Raw genomic sequence first — 22,621 nt, 5'->3', positions numbered from 1 at the left:
CCAAAGTATATAAATGGAAGTTGAATAATTTTGTTTTTTGTAGGGAAGAAAGCAAAGGGAAGGGTGGAAAAACAGAATACTCATAGTCATTAACAAACATTTCCCATGGCATTTCAAAAATCTGCAGTAGAGAGATGTCTGGGGAGGGTGAAACCTCTTTGTTAACAAAGCAGTTATTTGATATCTCCATATTTCTCTCATAAGAAATCACATTAGAGCCCTGATCTATAGTATGTAGAGGAATATGGCTGGCTGACGAAAGTAAGAGAACAAGTAGGGCATTGTTGCATTACTATCTGGCTGTTTGCCTGCACAAAAAATTCATTTCTCCTCTCTCTCTGATATATCATTGGCTAGTTCAAATATTCCTCCTTTGGGGCAAAATTAAGTAATGCTGAGGTTCTGCAACAGATTTCCGTTTGCACAACAGAATGTCTTTTCCCTTTCCACTACAGCCCTCCTATTCAGCTGCAAAATCTGCTCCAGAGGGTGAGGGATGGAACACTAACACATTTTGGGGGCACAGGGAAGAGAGAGAAAGAGGAACTTCCATTGCACTTCATTGTGCACCAAGTTGGATGCAACCCTATGGGCCGTATCCAAATAAAACTCTCACCAATTGAATTTTTCACCCCAGCTGCCCAGCACTGGTGGGCTACACTTCCAAGAAAATGTAAGTCCTACCATCCATCAAATTTTAAAATAGGAGATGCCACATTCCCTTTTCACTCCAATTCCTGCCCATTTTAGGATTGCTTTCACTATATCTCCATGCTGATCCTTCTACTGCTGGGCCGTGTGGTTGAACATGGAAGCACCATGGGCTCTGTGGTTCATGGTAGTGAGTGCTGGAACATCAAAATGGAGAGCCAGTTTGTGGTCCTGCACTAAGGTTAAGGCCTTCTGGGATATTAAAAAGGTAAAGGTACCCCTGCCCGTACGGGCCAGTCTTGACAGACTCTAGGGTTGTGCGCCCATCTCACTCAAGAGGCCGGGGGTCAGCGCTGTCCAGAGACACTTCCGGGTCACGTGGCCAGCGTGACATCGCTGCTCTGGCAAGCCAGAGCCGCACACGGAAACGCCGTTTACCTTCCCGCTCGTAAGCGGTCCCTATTTATCTACTTGCACCCAGGGGTGCTTTCGAACTGCTAGGTTGGCAGGCGCTGGGACCGAACGACGGGAGCGCACCCCACCACGGGGATTCGAACCGCCGACCTTTCGATCGGCAAGCCCTAGGCGCTGAGGCTTTTACCCACAGCGCCACCCACGTCCCTACTGGGATATTATCTACAACAAATTAAAAAAAGGTATTAAAATATAATTTTAGTAAAAAACCAGAGGCATTTTTATTGGGGTTAATTGGCGAGGAAATTCACAAAAAAGATGTAAATTTGTTTATGTATGTCACAAAGGCTGCAAGAATCCTCCTGGCTCAAAGATGGAAGCAGCAAGAATTCCCCACCCTGGATGACTGGAAGATAAAGATGGTAGAATTCATGGAACTGGCGAAGTTGACGGGGAAAATCAGGAATCGACCCGATGAAAGGCTTCAAAAGGACTGGAGCAAATTTATTTATTATTTGAAAGAAAATTGTAAACATTTGAAATCGTTTGTAGCTTTAACATGAAACGTTTGGTAATGTGGAATTAAGGAGCTAATTTACAAGCTAGAGGGTGATTCTAAAAGTTGATATAAGGTAAAGAAGTGACTATTGAAATGCGATAGATATGTTATAGTTATAGGGATGACAGAAAAGAGGGAGGGAAGGAGGTTGATGCTCTTCTTGAGTAATAATGTAAGCTGTAGATATGTGTAATGTAATGAAATGAAATATGGAAAACAATAAAAATCATGATAAAAAAACAAACAAACAAAAACAAAAACAAAATGGAGAGCCAGTGTGGTGTACTGGTTAAGAGTGTTGGACTGGGACCTGTGAGTCCCATTTGGCCATGCAGCTCACTGAGTGACCCTGGGCAAGTAATTTCAACTTAACCCCCCTCACAGGGTTGTTGTTGGGGTTAAATGAGGTGAGAGAGAACCATGCGTGCCACCTTTAGCTCCTTGGAGAAAAAGGTGAGATACAAATGCAATGAATGAATGAATGAATGAAAAGGGTAAATGCACCAACCAGCTATCTTCCACTCCCACTGGTGTTCTGCAATATGCAAAGAGGGTGGTGGGAAAACTGGCTGTACATGATTACAGATCTAAACAAAGGTGTGTTCCTCCTCTTCAGTTCTCACCCGTTTTGCTGCTTTGCTATTAAGGACGATCCTTTTTCTAGGTTCATATCAGCCTGCCATGTAATGCTACATTTCACTGTGATCTTGGAGAACAGCCCCGTGTTACTTGTATCTCACTTCCAACATGCTGCATATTAATTGATCCAACAAAGGACATCACTTTGTGCATGGTGTGCAAAGACAAACAATTTGAGTGAAGATAAAACAGATGGTTCCATAAGAGAGAGAAAAGGACAAAAAGCCACCCAAGTCATTAATCAGTCTGACTTGAGGATAATTTTCCCTGTCACCTTAATACGGGAAGAAATTAGATCCTGAGCACCCAAGCAAGATCAAGCTGTGAAATAAAATTTAGTCTAGCATTACAACATTCATCCTACTGGCCCATCTTTAAAATTGCAATAATCTAGAAAGGCATCATTTTCCAACCTACTTGCATGGTCTCAGTTCATCCAGACTGAGAATTTGGGTTTGATTAAGGATGAGGGAGAAGACTTGATTAAGTTTGTATGTAAGGTGAATATTCAGTAATTCACACTCCTTGGAACCATAGGCTAACAGAAACACTGCCATTGTTGAATATTTGAAGTTCTCTGAATTTTGCAGCAAAGTTCTCCAACCAAGTAATGTGCATGAAAAGGTATATTCCAGTGTGTGTGTGTGTGTGTGTGTGTGTGTGTGTGTGTGTACAAATGTGTATGCTAGTGAAAATATCACTCAAAAATGCACTACATCAGATGAAATTGCTTATGTTAGGCAAGCTTATTTATAAAAACGTATGTATTAGAACGCTGATGAAATTTCTTGAGGGTTAAACTGCTCTCTCTGAACTGAACTTAAAATTGGAAAAACTGAAAAAACCTTAAGGCACATTCTTCTTGGATCTGATCTGAGGGGAGAGTTGAGTACTCAGTGTCTCAGTGCTAGGTTTTTATTTTGGTAACCTTTGGAGTTCCACCTAAATCAACAATTTCACATTTCTCTAACTTCAAAGAAGTAATGTGACGTGTGTGCGCGCCCGTGTGCATGCACCCACCTACAAGATTGGAGTCAGTCAATGGCAAAAAGTGTGTTTCTGTAGCTTCTTTCTGAGTTCTTGATTGTAAAATATCTTTGGCCAGAAGACCGAAGTTGGGAACAGGCAGAGATGCCGAACAACTCTGAACAAATTGTTTCATCAAACAACCCCTGCTAAGGCATTCAGATTGCCTCACTGCGTTTGTCTTTCAGGTTACGGCAAAGTTAATTTTAGCTCATTTATTTTATTTAACCTTGAATGCTTTTAACAATAAAAATAGTTTCGGTTTGCATATTTTTGGTGAAATAGGCCATATGGGAGGCCGACATACATCAAGGAAAAGGTCAAAAACTAAACCCACTCTTTTCTTGTGAATATACATCCAATTTCTTTTCTCTTCGGAGAACAGCAGTCTCTTGTCTAGCCCTGTCGCAAGAGGCGCCTACGATTGCTTGCTCTTGCTCGTCTTGGGGAATGTCTGCTGGCTCTCAGCTGGAACTCTACTGGAAAGTGATCGCTCACTGCTAAAGCCTGCAGAGTAAGGGACACAATAGGTGGATTAATTGGACACCCTGTCCCTTGCATACAAATATTTAAAAGCCATACTATGTTGAGTAATTGCCATTTGTTGCTATATGAAGCCACACAAAGATAGCCCCTAAGTGAGGCTTCCAGGGAAGCCACCAATAAATCTGGCTGCTATGCTTTCAAACATCCAAAGCCAAATTGCTCAGGAAGGCTATGGATGCATCTGTCCGACGAGAACACATATGGAACATGCAACCAACCTGAGAGCTCTACTACATTACAGCACAGGGAATAGATCGTGAATACTGCAGCACAATGCACTGTGTTAGTGTGGGTTTCCCCATGTCACATAAGCCTTCTTCGGGGAAACTTCTTGTGCATTCTTGCCAATATATGAGAAGGCTGTGCTGAGTAGTCCTGACCATGACATCACACCCTAGATCCATGCTTGCCATCTGTACATCCATCCAGTGGCATAGCATGGGTTGCCAGTGTCTGGGGCAAGGCAAGTATCCTTGGCACTGCCTGCCAATAGGCTGGAGTGAAGGGGCAATAGCTTGGCAGGCAACCCAAGTGGCAGCCATGGCCAAGGGAGAGTGGTCATGTTTCTAAAGCCCATGCAGAAGGCGCCCTAGCAACCAGCCAGAGCTCAAATCCTCTCCGCAGCCCATCCACATGAACATTGGGAGATATTCTGTGTTAGCAGGAGGGTCCACTATTTATTTTTTATTAATATTTTCATTTCCTTTTGAAATTTTGTGCCCCTAAGAATTTTGCACCCAGGGTAAGTGCCCTGTGGCTCCGCCCACACTACGCCACTGTGCCCTGCACAATCAGGATTCTAGATGCATGTGGGCGCCATTGCGTGTGTAGCAGCCTGCACAAAGTCTCCCTCCCTGCAGACACTCCTGCTGTGTGTGCACAGGAACATAGGATCAGACCACTGGTCTTTGTAACTCAGCATTGTCCCCACTGACTGGCAGTGGCTCTCCAGGTTCAGGACAAGAGACCCCCCTAGTCCTTCTTGGACAGCTCAGTTGGTTAAAGCATGGTGCCGATAATGCCAAGGTTGCAAGTTTGATCCCCGTATAGGACAGCTGCATTGCAGGGGGTTGGACTAGATGATCCTCAGGGCTTTTTCCAATTCTATAGTTCTCTGATTCTATAATTATACGATACTGGGCCCCTCTGCATGCATAGCAGATGCTATGCCACTGAGCTCTATCTCCTCCCAGGGACACTAGGGGGCAGGGGCTAGTTGGAGTGCCCTATCAGTGGCAGGACTCGCTGACAGAGCACGTGGGCCATGTCACGGCTAAAAATTGGCCGCTGTTTCTTTAATACTAAAAGGACTAAGTCAGCATGAGTCAGCGGCCTACAATGACTCACGCAACCTTTCACCTAATTGTACCTGTATATACAGAGTGGTCAATGTTAGTGTTGGGTGTGGGTTGGTTGGATGGTAGAAAGCTGGTTGCGTTTGGTGTGTGTAAAAAGCTGTCGATCTCGATTGTGGTTGGAGAAGACGACTTTTTAAGAATAAAAGCAGCAATACTCTGCAAGAATACTCTTTCTCAAAGACTCTTTTGTGCCAACTAAGGTCTGAGGATTAGGTAAAGGAGTAAAAAAGGAGGTCTGAACCTTTTCTTTTTCAAACACTGGCAGGCCATTAATCTAAAGACTGCCAAAGTACAGCTCTAAAGTGGCGTATTTTGTTATCAGCCACTGATGCAGCTGCAGGTACTACATAAATCATGTTCTTGGCTCCTCAGTTGTTGGAGTTGTGTTACTCCAGCTGTTTACGCAGCATGATCCACACAGATCTCTGATTTGCGTAGACAAACACAGTGGGGGATAAAGTGATGGAAGTATGTTGGCTGTACACATGGCACACACCTGTCTATCTGTGCAGATGGGCCTGGAATTCTGTTATGTGATTCCCTGTATTTCTCAGCTCATGGTTCTTCCTGCTGCTCTGCTCTACCTGCTTGTTTCCCCTCGACTGGCTGCCTGCCTCTCTCACTGGTCTGCTTCCCCAGTTTTGACGCAGCGCAGCTGTGGACTCAAGCCCCAGCGTATGCAGGATGAGAACACAAAAACATTCCGCTTGTATACTATTCCTGTCTTACACAAACCTGTGCTTCAGTCATCGAAAAGGCCCTCTGAAAATCAAAGATGCCGGCTGAGTCTGGCACAACAGCATTTATGAGTTTATCCCCATGGAGTACAATCCTGTAAGAGGCGAAAACAAGACCACTGGGTGTTAGCCTGCTGTGCAGGAGGAGAATACATATGCTGCTGTCAGAAAGAAAAGGTGAGCAGCGAGCATGGTGGGTTTTGATAGCACAAAGATGAATTTGCAGCCGACCCAGAGGCAAGGCAAGGAAAACTTCAGCAATTAAGCTGATCCACAAATAGCTTGTCTCTTAGCTGCTATTTCATCTTTCCGTGGGTGGTAGAGGACGATGGAAAATGGCAATTTAAGTGCCTCAATAGTGCATCAGTTTCCATTAGTCATAAAGATAGGAAAAACAAAAGAATAACCAATTAAAATTATCCCAAACGTAGTGGGTTCTCAAGTATTTCTGGCTGAACTGCACAGATACAGGTAAGCTTTAGTGCTTGTTATTAGGACTGCTTCTGATATTCTTGTTCTGGTGTAAGGTCTTACTTGGTAAGTCAAAATTCTGAGAAGCATGACGGTTAGCCAGCTGCGTATCTCAGATCATGGATGGAGAACCTCAGGCCCAGGGGGGAGCAAAAAGGCCCCCCTCCAGCCTCTCTATCTTGGCCTTGGGAATCTCGCCAATTCACCACTGCTTAGGAGTGCAGTTACTAACCCAATGATACCAGCCTTTTTCTCTATCTAGTTCTGCAATGTGAAGTCCTCTGGAGAGCTTCAGGGATTGAATGTTTGCTCTCAGCTGGGTGAAGTTCATTCCACTGCAGATAGGCTGCCACAGGGATACCCACCCACCCACCCACCCACCCGACACATTTGTCTGTGCAGTGCTTTGTGCAAGAAATAACCGGAGAGAGCTTCCCCAAGCGATTTCTCTCTCTCTCCCAAACTGCCCGTCCTCACAGGACTATGCTCAGGCATCACTGATCATCCTGACACTACCTGATGCACACTGCTGGGAAAGGAGGCTGGATTGTGACTCAGAAGTACACTCCTATCTAACACAGCGCTTGCTTGCCAGCTGTTTCGGGAACAAGGGAGGGAGGTGATCTTGCCAAGGGTAAGAGCGTGGGCAGAGGGAAGGAAAGTGCTGTGCCAACAGCAGGGAATGAGCTCATCGTGAGCATCAGTATGTTCAGGTGATTATCCTGGCAGACTTCATGGAGGTCAAAAGTTTTCTGTCTGGAAATCAACCAAAGGGCTTGCACAGGGAGGAAGACAACGTGCAACCCAGGAATGGTTCTGTTGCAAAAGATGCAATTAACTTGCCTTTACTGCCTCTCACTGGGGGATTACAGTGGTGGCTAACCTGCTTCCCTGCATCCCCGGATCACTGATGCAACATTTTGACTCTTTTGTAGACTTTTAAATATTTTAGAATGGTTTCAGTTGTTCATTCTTTTTTTCTTGCATAGCACAGTAGGATGTGCAAGAATGATGGAATACAACGAATTAAACAAAACGTGTGCAACAAGGCAGGTATGAAGTATGAGGAGGTGGCCTTCAAGTTCACACAGTAGTACATATAAGAACATAAGACGAGAGCGCAGGATCAGGCCAATGGTCCTTTTAGCCCAGCGTCATGTTCTCACAGTAGCCACCTAGATACCTGTGGGAAATCTGCAAGCCCAAGAGCGCTCTCCCCTCCTGCAGTTTCCAGCAACTGGCAATAGAAGCACTGCTGTCTCCAGCTGTGGAGGCAGAGCATAGTCATCCTGGCTAGCAGCCATGGATAGGCTTATTCCCCATGAATTTTTCCAATCCTCTTAAAGCCATCCAAGTTGGTGGCGATCATTGCCTATTATGGGAGCGAGTGCCATAGCCTATGAGCTGTGTGAAACAGTACATTCTTTTATCTGTCCCAAATCTTCCAATATTCAGCTCCATGAATTCTAGTGTTGTAAAGGAGGAAGAAAAACTTCTCTGTAAAGCCCATTGTGCCTTGGTAATTGTTGGCATTGTCTTGAGAGACAATGGAGTGTGCTTCTCGGGGTGAAGTCAGTCTCAGGATGTTAGCAGCACCAAAGTGACCTCCTGAGGCATAAACCTGGGACGTGTGTATTGAGGTCTGGGCTGCCCAGGTGACAAGACCCCCCCCCCCAGCCTCGCTGGTGTGGTCCAAAGGAAAGTAGAGCAATACTTTGGACATCACCCTGGTTGCAGGAGCTACTAAAAGAAGGCGTACAAGACACCATCCAACCACCTTGGGGCCTCCTCTCTGGATTTGTGTAGGGTTTACCCCTCCCCCAAAGATGTCCCGCAAGGCAGCAGAGGTTTAGCAGAGTTTTCCTTCTCCTAGATGAGCTACCTTCCCAGGTTGATGAGCCCCAACTGCCCCTCACTTCCCTCCACAGCACATGCAGAAACCACCTTCTTGACTGTTGGACCCACTATTGGTCTCGTCTGCTCAATCTGCCAGAGCCTGTCTTCACATGCAGGGGAAGTCCCTAACTCACCGAGGGTTTGAGATAGCATTGGTATAGCTTTAATCTTCTGAGCCAAGGAATAGGAAGAATGTCTTCACATACTGTCACATAAACAATGGATTTCACTTCCAAAATAGACACCATGTGTGGCTTTTAGAAAAGGATTAGACAAATGAATGGCCATGATGACTATGTTCCACCCTTCACTGCTTGGAGGCAGTATGTCTCTGAATACCTGCTGCCAGGAATTGTAAGTGGGGAGAGCGCTGTTGTGGTGAGGCCCTGCTTGTGAGTTTCCCTTAGGCATCTGGTTGGCTGCCTAGAGAACAAGATGCTGGACTCTGATAGGTTTTTGGCAGGACTCTTACGTTCCAGTGTATGTTCTTGAGAAATAATGGAGCAGTGGAAACTAGATTGGCCAATCTGCTCCAGTCCAGGAAAGCCACAGTCTCCAGCTGCCTAGGCCCATTTCTTGCACTTGTCACAGATTGGTGATCCATAGATTAATAGCTGGATGTGATGTCACACAGGTAAGAGACCAAATATGCAATAATTTATCCATGCATAGATAGCCCAGGTGCACATTTCCCCCCTCACAATATTAACAACCTGTAGTAAATCAACATGCATTTTGTTAAGGTAACCAGCAGAGTTCTTCCAACACTGCAGATAATGGGTAGCTTAGCAGAGGCTCTAGATGGGAGGGTTCACAAGTCAGCTCTAAAACCAGCTGTTACCTGTCATAGGGGCAGCGGGTGCTGGCTTTCACCGTCGTGTCAGTTTTGTCATCAATCAGCCAAACAAACTCAGTGTGATTTCTCAGTCTGATATTCTTCCAGTGTTTCTTCGCAACATAGCCACAGCCAGCGTTGAAGTCTCCCATCAAGATGAAATTCTACAAGGTGGGGCAGGAGATTGTGAAAGGACAAATTTGAAGAGACAGGATTGCAGAAAGCAGGGCAGAAAGGTATGACAACTTCCTCCACCACTTTTTATTATTGGGAAAGGAAAGTGATCTATTTTGAGCTTCTTAGCAAAGGCGCCCTATCATGGCAGCAGGCGCACCCAGATCAGACTGGCTCACAGAGTCACTGATGAATTTCCCTGGGTGTGACAACCACATCTGAGAATTATCTCAATAGATCTTCAGGTGCAAAGAGATCTATGGGGAGTATTAGAGAAGTGAAAAAGGAGGAAGTTAATGGTGTGTGATTATGAAGAAGAGGGGGAGATAAAATACTGAAATGACTTCATTCATTAGTACGGATGACAGGCAGTAGTAATCCTGTCTCCAGGAACATGGTTGGGCTGCTCAGAACAACCAAGCCACACTTTGACTAGGAGCTTTAGGAGAAGGGCAGTAGCTCAGTGGCAAAGCCTCTGCTTAGCATGTGGAAGTTCACAATCACTGGTCTCTAGGTAGGGCTGAGAGAGACCCCCCATCTGAAATCCTGGACAGCTCCTGCCAGTCAACAAAGAGAATGCTGAGCTAGATGAACCATTGGTCAGACTCAGCAGAAGGCAGCTTTCTAAGCTCCGATGTTCACAGGGGTGGGATGGGGTGATATTCAGCACAACTTTAGCACAAATGCACCAAGGAAACAACGACTGACCTCAGACTTGAAGCGTTGTCTTACATCTAAGTACACGTCATAGAGTTCATCAATTTCCCGAACAGCCATTTCAGGTGTTGTGTGCAGAGGGATTATCACAAATTCCCTGACCACTTAAGAAGCAAACATTGAAAAATAAGATGACCAGCATTTCCAAAACTCACTCCCATCATGGTTAGAAAAACTGACAGATCTAAGATGTTTATTAGGTATATTGCCTTTTACAGGTCATGGATATTGGAGGGTATTGAGTTAAGCTCATGTGGCACCTGAGCCTACCAAAACATAATAGTCTTTGTCTTTCTAAAGACAAAACAACGCCCATTGTCCATCTTTCTTCCAGTATCAAGTACATTAAAGTTTTGTAATTATATAAGAAGTTTGATTGTTAGGGCCCAGATTGGTTTCCAGATCTTAGCAGGCCCATTTTGTCTCTGATTCTGCTTAGCATCAATTCTCATGCTACACTTTGTACATACAGATCTACACCTCTTGAATAGCCCCTTCCTTCCTTCCTTCCTTCCTTCCTTCCTTCCTTCCTTCCTTCCTCTTGGTCTGGCTAACACAATGTGTACCCTACTTCCCAAACCAGTGATGGGAGTGCACTGGGTGCAGAGTAAAAGGGAGTATTTACACAGTTTTGGACTCTGCACTTCCTTTAAAGATCTGAGTGGGTTACAGATGCTTTCAGGTGGCCTTCCATGCAGCTAAGTGCTCAGACCCAAGGACCACTTAGCATCTGCATTGGAACTGCTCTCACCAGCATATGGTCTTTTTTCCATTCAAGAATGTGTGTTGGGAATCCTATCCTTATATCCAATTTGAAAACTGGGATGAAAAAGGACATCTTGATGTTTACATGTTAGCATTGCAAAATATGCATATTCCCAGGCCTGGATCAAGGCGAGGGGAGGGGAAGGGGGCACATGCCCTGGGCAGCAGGTTGGGGTAGCAGCAAAACAGCATCCTGCCCTGTGGCACGGGAGAAAGAGGACAGGGATACACAATGGCTTTGGTACATGTTTGGTGACTCCTTATGGTCTGGCAGGTTGCTGCTGATTACAAGGGCCCATCTCTTTGCCTGCCCCAGGAAGAGGAAGGTGAGAAGTGGCTGTGGGACAGGACATGAACCGGCAGGCTTTATTCTCTTAGTGGGAGACAACAGGGAAAAACGCTTCCCCCCCCTTCCTTGTTGTCCCACTGCCATCACTACCACCACTGAGAGACGGAAGCCTGCATGGGACATAAAGGGGGAAAAGATTTTCTCTCATTGTGTCCTGTCCCCTGTTGGTGCCATCGAGAGAAGGAAGCCTGTGCCTCCGTCGTCCTCTCAGTGATGGCGGTGGAGACTACATGAAGCTGCAAGAGAAGGGGTGGTAGCAGTGCAGACTTTTGCCCCCTCCAGCAAAATTTGTAGACCCAGCCCTGCACATTATTGTATGGACCTTTAAGCCTCAATATACTAATGAGAATTATAATTCAACCATTTAAATCATGTGCCACACTGCATTCCTCTTGCTACTTACTACCCTATCTTCAGATGTTTTCTATGTGCAGCTATCTAGCTCTAGGACATTAATCACGCTTAGAAGCCTAGCTGCTATGCAGTGCTGGAAAATGTTGAAGTCAACAGATCTCATTGCAAAGTGCTTGGAGTTTTACAGTCTTGACTTATTTAATGTTTAGGACCTTAATTAAATTTGGCACAAATAAGTCAATGTGCGGCGAGTTCTGGATTATGCTTGTGGATCTACAAAAAGCTGCAATCAAGGGTGGATTAATCATGAAGTTAAAGAAGCTGCAGAGTAACCTCAGCCAAATTGGGATTGAAGAGTACTCTGTGGCTCACAGAATCCCATGAAGGCCCATAATGCATTTCCACTCCTGAAGCTAAGCAGGCCTGGCCCCATAAGCTGCCTAGACAGCAGGCCCTGCATTAAGGCTTGCCATTCGGAGCTCATCAGTGGAGTCTAAAATAAAGATCTGGAGCTTCCCTAGTGCTCATCCTTTTCCTGTATCTCTGCTTGTGGGTTATGAAACACGCAGGAGGAGGATAGTGCATGCTCAGCAATGTCTCACCAGTTTTTGGAGAAGAGAACCAGACAACATAAGGCTCCCTGGAAAGTGCATCTTCGTCATCAGGCTGCAGATCGGGATACTGATAGATTTGCTTCACTGACACCATTTTTGATCTGAAGTGTGAATTAACATACAGAATATCAGCTCTATCAAATAGTTTAGACCTTTTTAAAAAAATGTATAGGCTGACTTTCTGTCCCAAGATCCACAAGGTAGCTAATAAGACTACAATCAACAATGAAAATGCTGCAAAAAAAGCAAGCTAGTTTTCATAATCTCAAATTTTCTGGCTCAGTAATACAACTACCTGAAGCTATGAAATCCTTTCATGTTCTGCTGTATAAGTGGGGTGAAAATGCATTTCAGGAACAGAAAATCAAGTGTTCAGAGTTATGTGGTGGTGGTTGTTTTTTGTTTTGTTTTTACAGAAGCATCAACCCACCACAGTCCTAAAAGACAGAAGCATGTACCGTATTTTTCGCTCCATAGGACGCACTTTTTCCCCTTCAAAAATGAAGGGGAAATGTGTGTGCGTCCTATGGAGCGAAGACGCCATAGCCCCGCAACCTTCTCCCGGCTGGAGAGGTGACGCGCAGGAAGCTCTATAGCCGCCTGTCACCTCTCCAGCCAGGAGAGCGTGCACGGGGCTAAAGCAGCCCCCAGTGACCCTCTCCCGGCTGGAGAGGTGACGCACAGCTATGACAGGAACCTCTATAGCCGCCCGTCACCTCTCCAGCCAGGAGAGCGTGCACGGGGCTAAAGCAGCCCCCTGCGACCCTCTCCCGGCTGGAGAGGTGACGGGGAGCTACAGCAGGAACCTCTATAGCCGCCCGTCACCTCTCCAGCCGGGAGAGCGCGCGCAGGGCTAAAGCAGCCCCCAGTGACCCTCTCCCGGCTGGAGAGGTGACGCGCAGCTATGGCAGGAGCCTCTTTAGCTGCACGCCACCTCTTCAGCTGGGAGAGCGTGTGTGGGGCTAAAGAAGCCATAGCCCCGCGACCCTCTCCCAGCTGGAGAAGTGACGTGCGACTATGGCAGCAGCCTCTCCACTGCGCCTTTCCGCTGCTCTCTGACCTGACCTGCTCTTTGGGGCTGGTGGTGGGCTTCCCCCCGCCAGCCCCAAAGAGCAGGTTGAAAGGAACCTGAAGCCTGGAGAGTGAGAGGGGTTGGTGCGCACTGACCCCTCTCGCTCTCCAGGCTTCCAAGGTAGCCGCCTGAAAGCACCTTAAACGGCACCTTGTTTTAGAGTGGGAAAACAAGAGGGGGGAAATTCTCCCCCTCTCTGCGCAGCGCCTCCTGCCGCTTCGCTGAAGGGGCGCTGGGCAGAGAGGGGGAGATTTTTTTTTTCTTGTTCTCCCCCCTCTAAAACAAGGTGCGTCCTATTGTCCAGTGCGTCCTTTGGTGCGAAAAATACGGTATATATGAGAAATGTTCAGAGATTAATGCTTGGATGCCATGAAGCCAGTGAGATGCTGTGAGAGGGCAATATAAAACAAAAAGTGATGAAACAAGGGGATGTTAGTGCAGATCAGGGTTAGCCAATGTGGTGTCCTCAAGATGTTGTACGATGACTCCCATTGTTGCTGACCACTGACCATGCTGCCTGGGAGCTGATGGGAGCTGAAGTCCAACGTCTGGAGGCTACCCTTGGTGAGGATACTTAAAGTAGTTTTGCAAGTTAGTTTTTTGCTTATTCATTAAAAAAGGCAAATGGGAGATACTAGTCTTTGGATCCAATAACATCCATATATCTGAAAGAAATATGAATACTGCTTCTGTACAGTGAGTAGCACTGGAAGAAATCCTTGTTTGACCAATGGGCCACCATGGTCAATGGGCAATAAGGCCATCACTTCCAGGGTGCTCTATAGGCATTTTCCCAAGGGGAAGGAAGGGCTGTTTTGCTGGTTTCAGTGTGGGAGTCTCCTGCAAAATCCAGTGCTTTCAAGTCATGTGTGAATGCGCCGATAGCATTGTGAGCACAAATCATCATGAATATGCAATAAAAAGGCTGTCTGGAGAGTCCCCCGGTATTACAGCTCGTATAACCACTCCCAAGTCTGCCAAGACAATCTAGATGCCCCAGAGGAGTCTTTTATTCTTATTTATTACCCAGTATCATCAGATAGTACAGAGTTTAATATGTATACAAAAGACAGGTCCCTTTCCCCAAGAGATATACAATCTAAACTGGGAATTGAAGGCTAATACACCAGCTTATTTTCTTGCAGTTTCCAAAGAATGCCACATGCAGAAAGTTTTGAAATGCACTTACCTGTAGAAAAAAGCATATTGTTCCTTATAGGTCCTTCTTCCTAACCGATTGCTGACCATATAACTGTACTTTTCTTGCGAGTGACTGGAGAAAAATGATTTTTGATATATTTGAAAGAATACACAGGAAACACACACACCATTGTGAAACGCAAACAATAGTCAATGTTTCTGGCTTTGGCTTGTGGAGAAAATCCCCTTTCTGCCCTGACACAGTCCATCCCAAGGTTCTCCTGCTCTGCTAGGTGGGATGGTCTGCAGCGTGGATAATGTTTCTGGGGAGAATATCATACCGTAGGGAAGGGGGACCAGTGGTCCTCCAGATGTTGTTGGACTCCATCTTCCATCAGCCCCAGCCAATGGTCAGGCCAATGGTCAGGGATGATGGGAGTTGTCTAAGAAGACCCACAGGCCCCATCTCTGGCAGAGAAAGAAATGCGCTCGAGAGGGCTAGTGCAGTGATTTCCCAAACAATGTGTCATGAGGGGGCCTGAAGTGTGAGTTAAGGAATTAATCCACCATATTGCAGCACCCACCACGGCATGCTTGAAAAGGGGAGGCCTCCTTCAGCATTGATTCTCCTCTCCTCTACCATAGTTGGTCACCTCCTGAGGACTACATCCCAGAAGGGGCCTACTGGCCCTTCTCTTCCTACTCCTAGCTTTTGCTGCTTAGAAACATTGAAAGCTGCCTTTCAATGAGATCAGTGTTGTCCCCATTGACCGGCAGTGGTTCTCAGGGGTTTATAGCAGGGAATATTCCCAACCAAACGTATCATGGACTTTGAAGACGCTTGAACTCAGGGCAAAAGAGAGAAACGCGCTAAGAGGAAGGAATGCTTGGCAAACCCTCACCATGATCAACTCCAGCCCAGAAACCTATGTCCCCACTATGGAAGGACGTGTAGGTCCAGAATTGGCCTCCACAGTCACTTAAGGATGCACTGTTAAAACCATGTTTATGGAAGACAATCTTACTTGGCTATGAGTGATTGCTAAAGAAGAAGAAGATCCCCAGCCCTAACTGGTGTACGAATGAATTTTATTATTATGGTCACAGACCAGTTCCAACTCACTTACAATATCAGGAAAATCATAAAACACAACTGGTGATGTCAAGGATTGAACCTGGGACCTTCTGCATGAAAAGCAGGTGCTCTACCACTGTGTTATGGTCCTGCATGCTCAGTCTCTCCAAGTGCACAAACTATGACAAGGGCAAGGAGGGGGAGCAGCAACCTTCACTTTCCTTGACCTCTCCTTCTGAGCAAATGAATGAACAGCAGGGGCATCACCAGGGATGGATCTACTATGAAACTAATGAGGCTTAAGCTTCAGGGCCTCTAATCCTGGAGGGGCCCCAGGAGCTACTTCAGTCCACATTGCTTAAAGATGTTGGGTATAGTAAACACGATTTGAGTCACACAGCTCAAATTGGTTAACTTTTTTTGTTGTATATACACTTCAACAAAATTTGAGAGTCAGTAGCACAGGTGTGGCGATCTGTCGTGGAGCAATCCTATTGAAGAAGATAACAATGGTGATCCAGACCTAGTTGCTGGTTGCAAAGGGGCCTTCAAGCTTCAGGGCCCTAAAATTGTAGGTCCTCCACTGAGCGGCACATCCTGTTTAGTCACCTGAGGTGAAACAGGAAGCTGATGCCACCACTGCCAGTCTCCCTTACTTGGGTCATGCAGCAGTGCCCATGAAGCTGCGATGGATTCTGAAGAGATCTCGTGACATCTCACCAGAAACTACCACTGCTTCTCCACCATTAGTGGGGGTGGCGGGGTGGGGAGTCTCTGGGGGTGCTGCCTTGTAGCACTCTACCACCAAAGGAGGCTGCCTCATCCTGCCTCATGGGCCACCTGGCCCTAATGAACAGCGATGGCAGTAGCAAGGAGGTGGGCCAGCTGAGAAGTGGGCCCACTGAAAGCTTTTTGCCCAAGACCCCAACTCCAAAAAAACCTTGATCTGACCCTGCATGTTTTAATAAATTTGACATTCACATCTCACCCATTCAATTTCTCTAAGAGGAAGGGGCATAGCCTGTTGCTGTTGTCCTTTATTTCCATCAGTAGCATGATGTCACACTGAGAAATAACCTGCAGGAGGAAAGAAAGAACATTCTTAAGAATGCTTTGTTTGACACACTTGGAATTCCCAGAATGAACAGGCTTCGCATGCCTCCTGAACATTTCACCTATCAGAAATGGGCTTCAAAAAAATTCCTGGTCTTTCAGCGCCTGTACTAGAGAGCTCCTGAGTTAGAGGGAAGACAGAAACAAAATTCTGAGAGTACCAGCAATATTCTGGAAGCACTCTCACTAAGTTCAGTCCAAACACATCTATCCTTTTCCAAATCCATAGCATGAAAAAGACTGTTTCTGCAAGTTTGAAACAAACTGTGCATGACACTGATTAGCTGATCCCTCAGTGATTTCACATGCTCCCCCATTTTCCAGAGTAAAGGTAAAGGTAAAGGGACCCCTGACCATTAAGTCCAGTCATGACCGACTCTGGGGATGTGGCGCTCATCTCGCTTTATTGGCCGAGGGAGCCAGTGTACAGAGTCTAGGACTTGCCAATCAGAAGGTCGGCAGTTCGAATCCCCGCAACAGGGTGAGCTCCCATTGCTCGGTCCCTGCTCCTGACAACCTAGCAGTTCGAAAGCATGTCAAAGTGCAAGTAGATAAATAGGTACCACACCGGCGGGAAGGTAAACAGCGTTTCCGTGTGCTGCTCTGGTTCGCCAGAAGCGGCTTAGTCATGCTGGCCACATGACCCGGAAGCTGTATGCCGGCTCCGTCAGCCAATAAAGCGAGATGAGCGCCGCAACCCCAGATTCGGTCACGACTGGACCTAATGGTCAGGGGTCCCCTTTACCTTTACCTTTATAGCTCTAATGGTGGCAGAAGATCCATAGAGGCATCTGAATTGCTGACTTGAATTTAGCATTCATGTATTGTGTGCTGAATCACTGGTTTAAAGCCACTCAGCCAAATTAGCATTTTGGGCCACTTTTTAAAAATAAAATTACAGAAATGAGTCTGCAATCAGATAAAGAAATAGTCATGTCACGAAACGCTGCATGTGCCCTCATTTTGTCACTGCCAAACAAAAGATCTGAAGTTCATAATTTGCTGGGAGAGGAAGGATTCAGAACAGCAGTTGCATTTGTACGTCTTCTTGTACACTTTAGAAGCACTAAATGGCTTCAAGCGGAGCTCGTTGCAATGCAAAGGTGATGTATTGTTCTTGTTTACAAGCATCCGATGCACAGGTTTTTGAATGGCACCAAAGTGCTTAAATCACTCGGAAGGTGTTTATAATACAATCACTTTTGTCTGCAAGGGTTCAACTTATTTTGTGATTGTAATTTCTCCTTAATGAGATCAGAGTACTTCATAGTGGTGATTAAACAAATTAAGCATGCTAGTAACGAAGCAACGTCTGATGAGACTATAGATGAGAAGGGGACAATTTTTCTTGCCCATCAAAATGTTCCCATAATCCCTCATGTTCATCTGCAACAGCATTCAGCATTGTATTTCTGCTAGATTTAATGTGTAAATAAATCTTGCTGAACATATGGCTTCAGGTCTGCAAATTGATTCTTCCGCTGTTAGGAACACAGCAGATTTATTAATGCTCAGCCATTCATTAGCAGGACTTGGCTGTGTGAAGATAAAATACCCTGAAAGATGAGCTAGATAAAATGTCCCTCCGTTCAGCTGAGTATTTATTTAATCCCATAGAGTGAACAACATACCTCTACAATGACGTCCAAGATTTCTGGTCTTGTTTGCTTGGCTTCTCCAAATGACCTCACGTTGAAAGAGCAGATTTTAAGGCTCAGAGCTGCGTGAAAAGAGAAAAGCAGAAACAGAGAAACACGTGACATCTTTTCAAACCTGGGCCAAAAGAAAACGCAGTGAGGTGTCCTTCTCTCACTCAGCACTTGGTCTGCAAAAACCAGTGGAATTTAGCTGTTATATTTCATGACTGCTATGCAAATTAAGGTGCATGTCATTGGCTTCTTCCACAGGCCATTGACTTCTCTATTTTTGGGACTAACATCTGTTGCTGAGGAACTCAACTTTTTGCCATAGGGGATTACCTGAATTTAGAGCCAACTTCCACAATTGACTAGGTTTATTCTTGAACCTCATGGGAGAATACAAAACTGAAGTTTGTTCCGAGTTCCTTATTTACGGAAACGTTCACAGCAAAGTTTTATAAGAAGACTTAATAAGGAACTGGTTGATGTGCTCTTGCACCTCATAAGAAATGCTGATCCACCCCATATTTTGTGTGTGTGTGTGTGTGTGTGTGTGTGTCTGCTTTCAGGTCCACAGCAATTCTCTGCTATCAAAACTGTTGGTTTGCCACAACGCTCTTAAACGCATGATGACCCCCCAGATGATGATTGCAGATAAGGGAGTGGGAATGTGCACCCCAACTAAGATTTTGGAGCAATCCACATCTCTATAAAAGTGTCCCCTATGAGATGGTACACAACTGTACCCAATCAAATGCTTTAAAAGGGATCCAGTTCTCCTCTACTATCCAGTCAGCAAGAAGGGGAGAAATGGGTTTTTCTTTTTACAGTATTAGGTATTTTGTGGTTTTATATCTTGATTTTATTCTGTGAACTGCCCTGAGACCAGAGGTATAGGGCGGTATATAAATTCAATAAATAAATTCAAATAAATTCAAATTCAATAAATAAATTAATAATAAAAAATTGATCTCAATAACAACAACAATAAATGATTCCCTTTGTCTCCATCTCCCTCCTGGAACCCTTTTTGCCTGGATTAGCAGAGGAGAAGGAGTGAACAATCAGGGCAATGGGGCAGGGCAGTGATGCAGACTTTGTAATACCACCAGAGAGGGCTATGGGAAATTCCTAGCATGAAACCAGAGGCGTGCCTAGGCTCCTTAGCACCCTTGACAAGGAGATGTACTGGCAGCTCTGAAGCCAGGAGAGACCATGGAGCAGAAACTCAACATTTTGCTCTTCTAATAGTGCCACTGGCCAGCTGGGGAGGAGCCCCTGCAGTACTGCTGTGATGGTCCATGCCAGCAACCTCATCTGCCAAGGGGCCCAGAGGATCCTGTGTGCCTTGCCCTGCTGCCCAGAGCAAAGGAGGAGTGGCCCGGAGAGCGTGCAGATGGGTGGGCGGACTCCTAGCAAGAGTGGAGAGTCACAATTCTTGCACACACCCCTGGGTGGGAGCCAACCTAGCCAACCCCCAGCTATACACCTGCATGAAACACCCTCCAGAATGACATGCAAGAGGTTTGTGAGCTAGGGCAAGTGTCTGTGTCCCTTCCACACTCGTAGCTAGATCTATAGACCCCCAAAGGGGAAATGGTAAAGAAGGGGTGGTGAACTTGTAGACCTCCAGATGATGTTGGACTACAACTCCCATCATTCGTGCCAATCCCTGAATATGCTACCAGGGATTGATGAGATAGATAGGCTTCAGGCCTAATCCAGCAGGGCCCTTCTTCTGTGAGCGTTTGTCCCCGAAACAGAAATCCTGAGAAGGAAAGAAAAAGTAGAGAAGCCCAAAGCCACATGAGGGAAACTCAGAGCAGAAGTGGGAAGTCAACAGGGAACTTCCAAGGGCAACAGCTGCTAGTTCTCTAGCCACCTGGCAATTATTCTGATGATCCTTTCCAAGGCAGAGAGGAAGTCTGGGGGGAGAGATAAGAGAAATGTGGTGCAGATTGCTTCTCTAGCAACAGCTAAACAGGAAGGGGGTAGGGATCTTCTGGAGATAGGCTGCTGGAGGGGGGGGGATGCGGGACGTTTAAGAAAATGCCCATTTGGTGAATTCTGAACTGGCACCCCAGCTCCAGTTCTATATTTTGTTGTACACTGCAAATGCAAATGAGCAGCAGCTCTGGCAGGTTTTCATCAGTTCCATTTAGGTGGCAAATCTTAGCCTTCCAAAATAGCTCTGGGGTCAAGGCACAAGCAACAATGAAAGCACAGATGTGAGTGTTCCAGAACCAGACAAATAGAGGGAGATGGGAGCATACGTGACAAAAGGAAAGCACAAAACATAACAAGTGGTACTTCAGCCTGGGAGAAATATGAAGGCAGAGCGACATGAACTTTAAATGGAAATTTGCTGTGTGTGGGGAGAAGACTCTGGAATACAAAATATGCCGCATGCCATTGGATATTTTTAATTTGTATCTCACCCTTGGATACTAATGATCGTTTTGCTACTATTTTTTATTTAGTTGCTAACATAAATAATAATAATAATGACATATCAATGCATCAGAAGTTGGCAGGCATAACAGAGCATTGTTCTTGGCTTAATAAACCTGTGCTATGCTTACTGGGCTTATTCCTTTTGCTCAGTGCCTGGCACTTTATGAGACTGGTTGCATTGTCAATAAGTGGATTCAAGCAAACTTCCCTTGCCCCTAGCGCGCACGTGTGTGTGTGTGTGTGTGTGTGTGTGTAGGCTTTTGTAGTCCCAATTGATCTCCTGACCTGTTTTAATTACAGTACTTGTGTTGTTTTAATGGGACTGTTTGATTACATCTTTTAATTATGGGTTTTTATAGTTTAACGTATTCTCTGCAGCCAAAGGTGGAGAAGCTCTATACAGTCAGCAAAAACAAGACCTGGAGCTGACTGTGGCTCAGATCATCAGCTTCTTATAGCAAAATTCAAGCTTAAACTGAAGAAAGTAGGAAAAACCACTGGGCCGGTAAGATACAATCTAAACCAAATCCCTTATGAATACACAGTGGAAGTGAGGAACAGGTTTAAGGATTTAGATTTGCTGGACAGAGTGCCTGAAGAACTATGGGTGGAGGCGCGCAACATTATACAGGAGGCAGCAACTAAAACCATCCCAATGAAAAAGAAATGCAAGAAAGCAAAGTGGTTGTCCAACGAGGCCTTACAAATAGCGGGGGAGAGAAGGCAAGCAAAATGCAAGGGAGATAGTGAAAGATACAGGAAATTGAATGCAGATTTCCAAAGAATAGCAAGGAGAGACAAGAAGGCCTTCTTAAACGAGCAATGCAAAGAAATAGAGAAAAACAACAGAATGGGAAGAACCACAGATCTGTTCAAGAAAATCGGAAATATGAAAGGAACATTTCATACAAAGATTACCATAATAAAGGACAAAAGTGGTAAGGCCCAACAGAAGCTGAAGACATCAAGAAGAGGTGGCAAGAATACACAGAGGAATTATACCAGAAAGATATGGATGCCTTGTACACCCCAGGTAGTGTGGTTGCTGACCTTCAGCCAGACATCCTGGAGAGTGAAGTCAAATGGGCCTTAGAAAGCTCTGCAAATAACAAGGCCAGTGGAAGTGATGGTATTCCAGCTGAACTATTTAAAATCTTAAAAGATGATGCTGTGCTACACTCAATATGCCAGCAAGTTTGGAAAACTCAGCAGTGGCCAGAGGATTGGAGAAGATCAGTCTACATCCCAATCTCAAAGAAAGGCAGTGCCAAAGAATGCTCCAACTACCGCACAATTGCACTCATTTCACACGCTAGCAAGGTTATGCTTAAAATTCTACAAGGAAGGCTCAAGCAGTATGTGGACCGAGAACTCCCAGAAGTGCAAGCTGGATTTAGAAGAGGCAGAGGAACCAGAGACCAAATTGCAAACATGCACTGGATTATGGAGAAAGCTAGAGAGTTCCAGAAAGACAACTACTTCTGCTTCATTGACTATGCAAAAGCCTTTGACTGTGTCTACCACAGCAAACTATGGAAAGTTCTTAAGTGCTCACTGGAAGGACAGATCGTGAAGCTGAGGCTCCAATACTTGGGCCACCTCATGAGAAGAGAAGACTCCCTGGAAAAGACCCTGATGTTGGAAAAGATGGAGGGCACAAGGAGAAGGGGACGACAGAGGATGAGATGGTTGGATGGTGTTCTTGAAGCTACCAGCATGAGTTTGATCAAACAAGCAGTGGAGGACAGAAGTGCCTGGCGTTCTCTGGTCCATGGGGTCATGAAGAGTCGGACACGACTAAACGACTAAACAACAACAACATAGTTTAACGTTACTGTAATTGGTTTTTATGCTTGGAAACTACTTAAAAGCTTATTTTGGTATTAAGCGACATGTGCATTTTTTATTACTATTAACAGAAATAAAACAAATTGTCAGGGACACCCCCCCCAAAAAAAAAATTATATTATTGTTGGCATATCCATCTGTCTTGGGAGACAAAGGATGAGTGAGCCTTCAGGG

General features: G+C 45.4%; 1 protein-coding gene across 2 annotated transcripts; it reads right to left on the bottom strand.

Moving 5' to 3' along the window:
* Positions 1–3,489: 3,489 nt before the first annotated feature.
* DNASE1L3 (deoxyribonuclease 1L3) lies at positions 3,490–20,045 on the bottom strand. Of its 2 annotated transcripts, none has more exons than XM_083420025.1 (9): positions 19,765–20,045; positions 18,137–18,225; positions 16,381–16,469; positions 14,367–14,450; positions 12,094–12,206; positions 10,015–10,127; positions 9,139–9,296; positions 5,929–6,025; positions 3,490–3,796 (listed from the first exon to the last, which is right to left on the bottom strand). In XM_083420025.1, exons 3-9 carry the CDS (start codon positions 16,446–16,448, stop codon positions 3,686–3,688), a joined length of 744 nt encoding a protein of 247 aa, XP_083276151.1. In that variant the 5' UTR covers positions 16,449–16,469; positions 18,137–18,225; positions 19,765–20,045; the 3' UTR covers positions 3,490–3,685. The 2 variants fall into 2 exon arrangements, with proteins under 2 accessions (XP_083276151.1, XP_083276150.1); XM_083420024.1 differs by lacking the exon at positions 19,765–20,045 and adding an exon at positions 18,485–18,940.
* Between the last annotated feature and the right edge of the window lie 2,576 nt (positions 20,046–22,621).

Source organism: Podarcis tiliguerta (genome assembly GCF_965153285.1).
Source record: "Podarcis tiliguerta genome assembly, chromosome: 2".
NCBI classification, from domain to species: Eukaryota; Metazoa; Chordata; class Lepidosauria; order Squamata; family Lacertidae; genus Podarcis; species Podarcis tiliguerta.
Note: the sequence above shows the minus strand (reverse complement) of the source record. Positions and strands in the feature narration are given on the sequence as shown.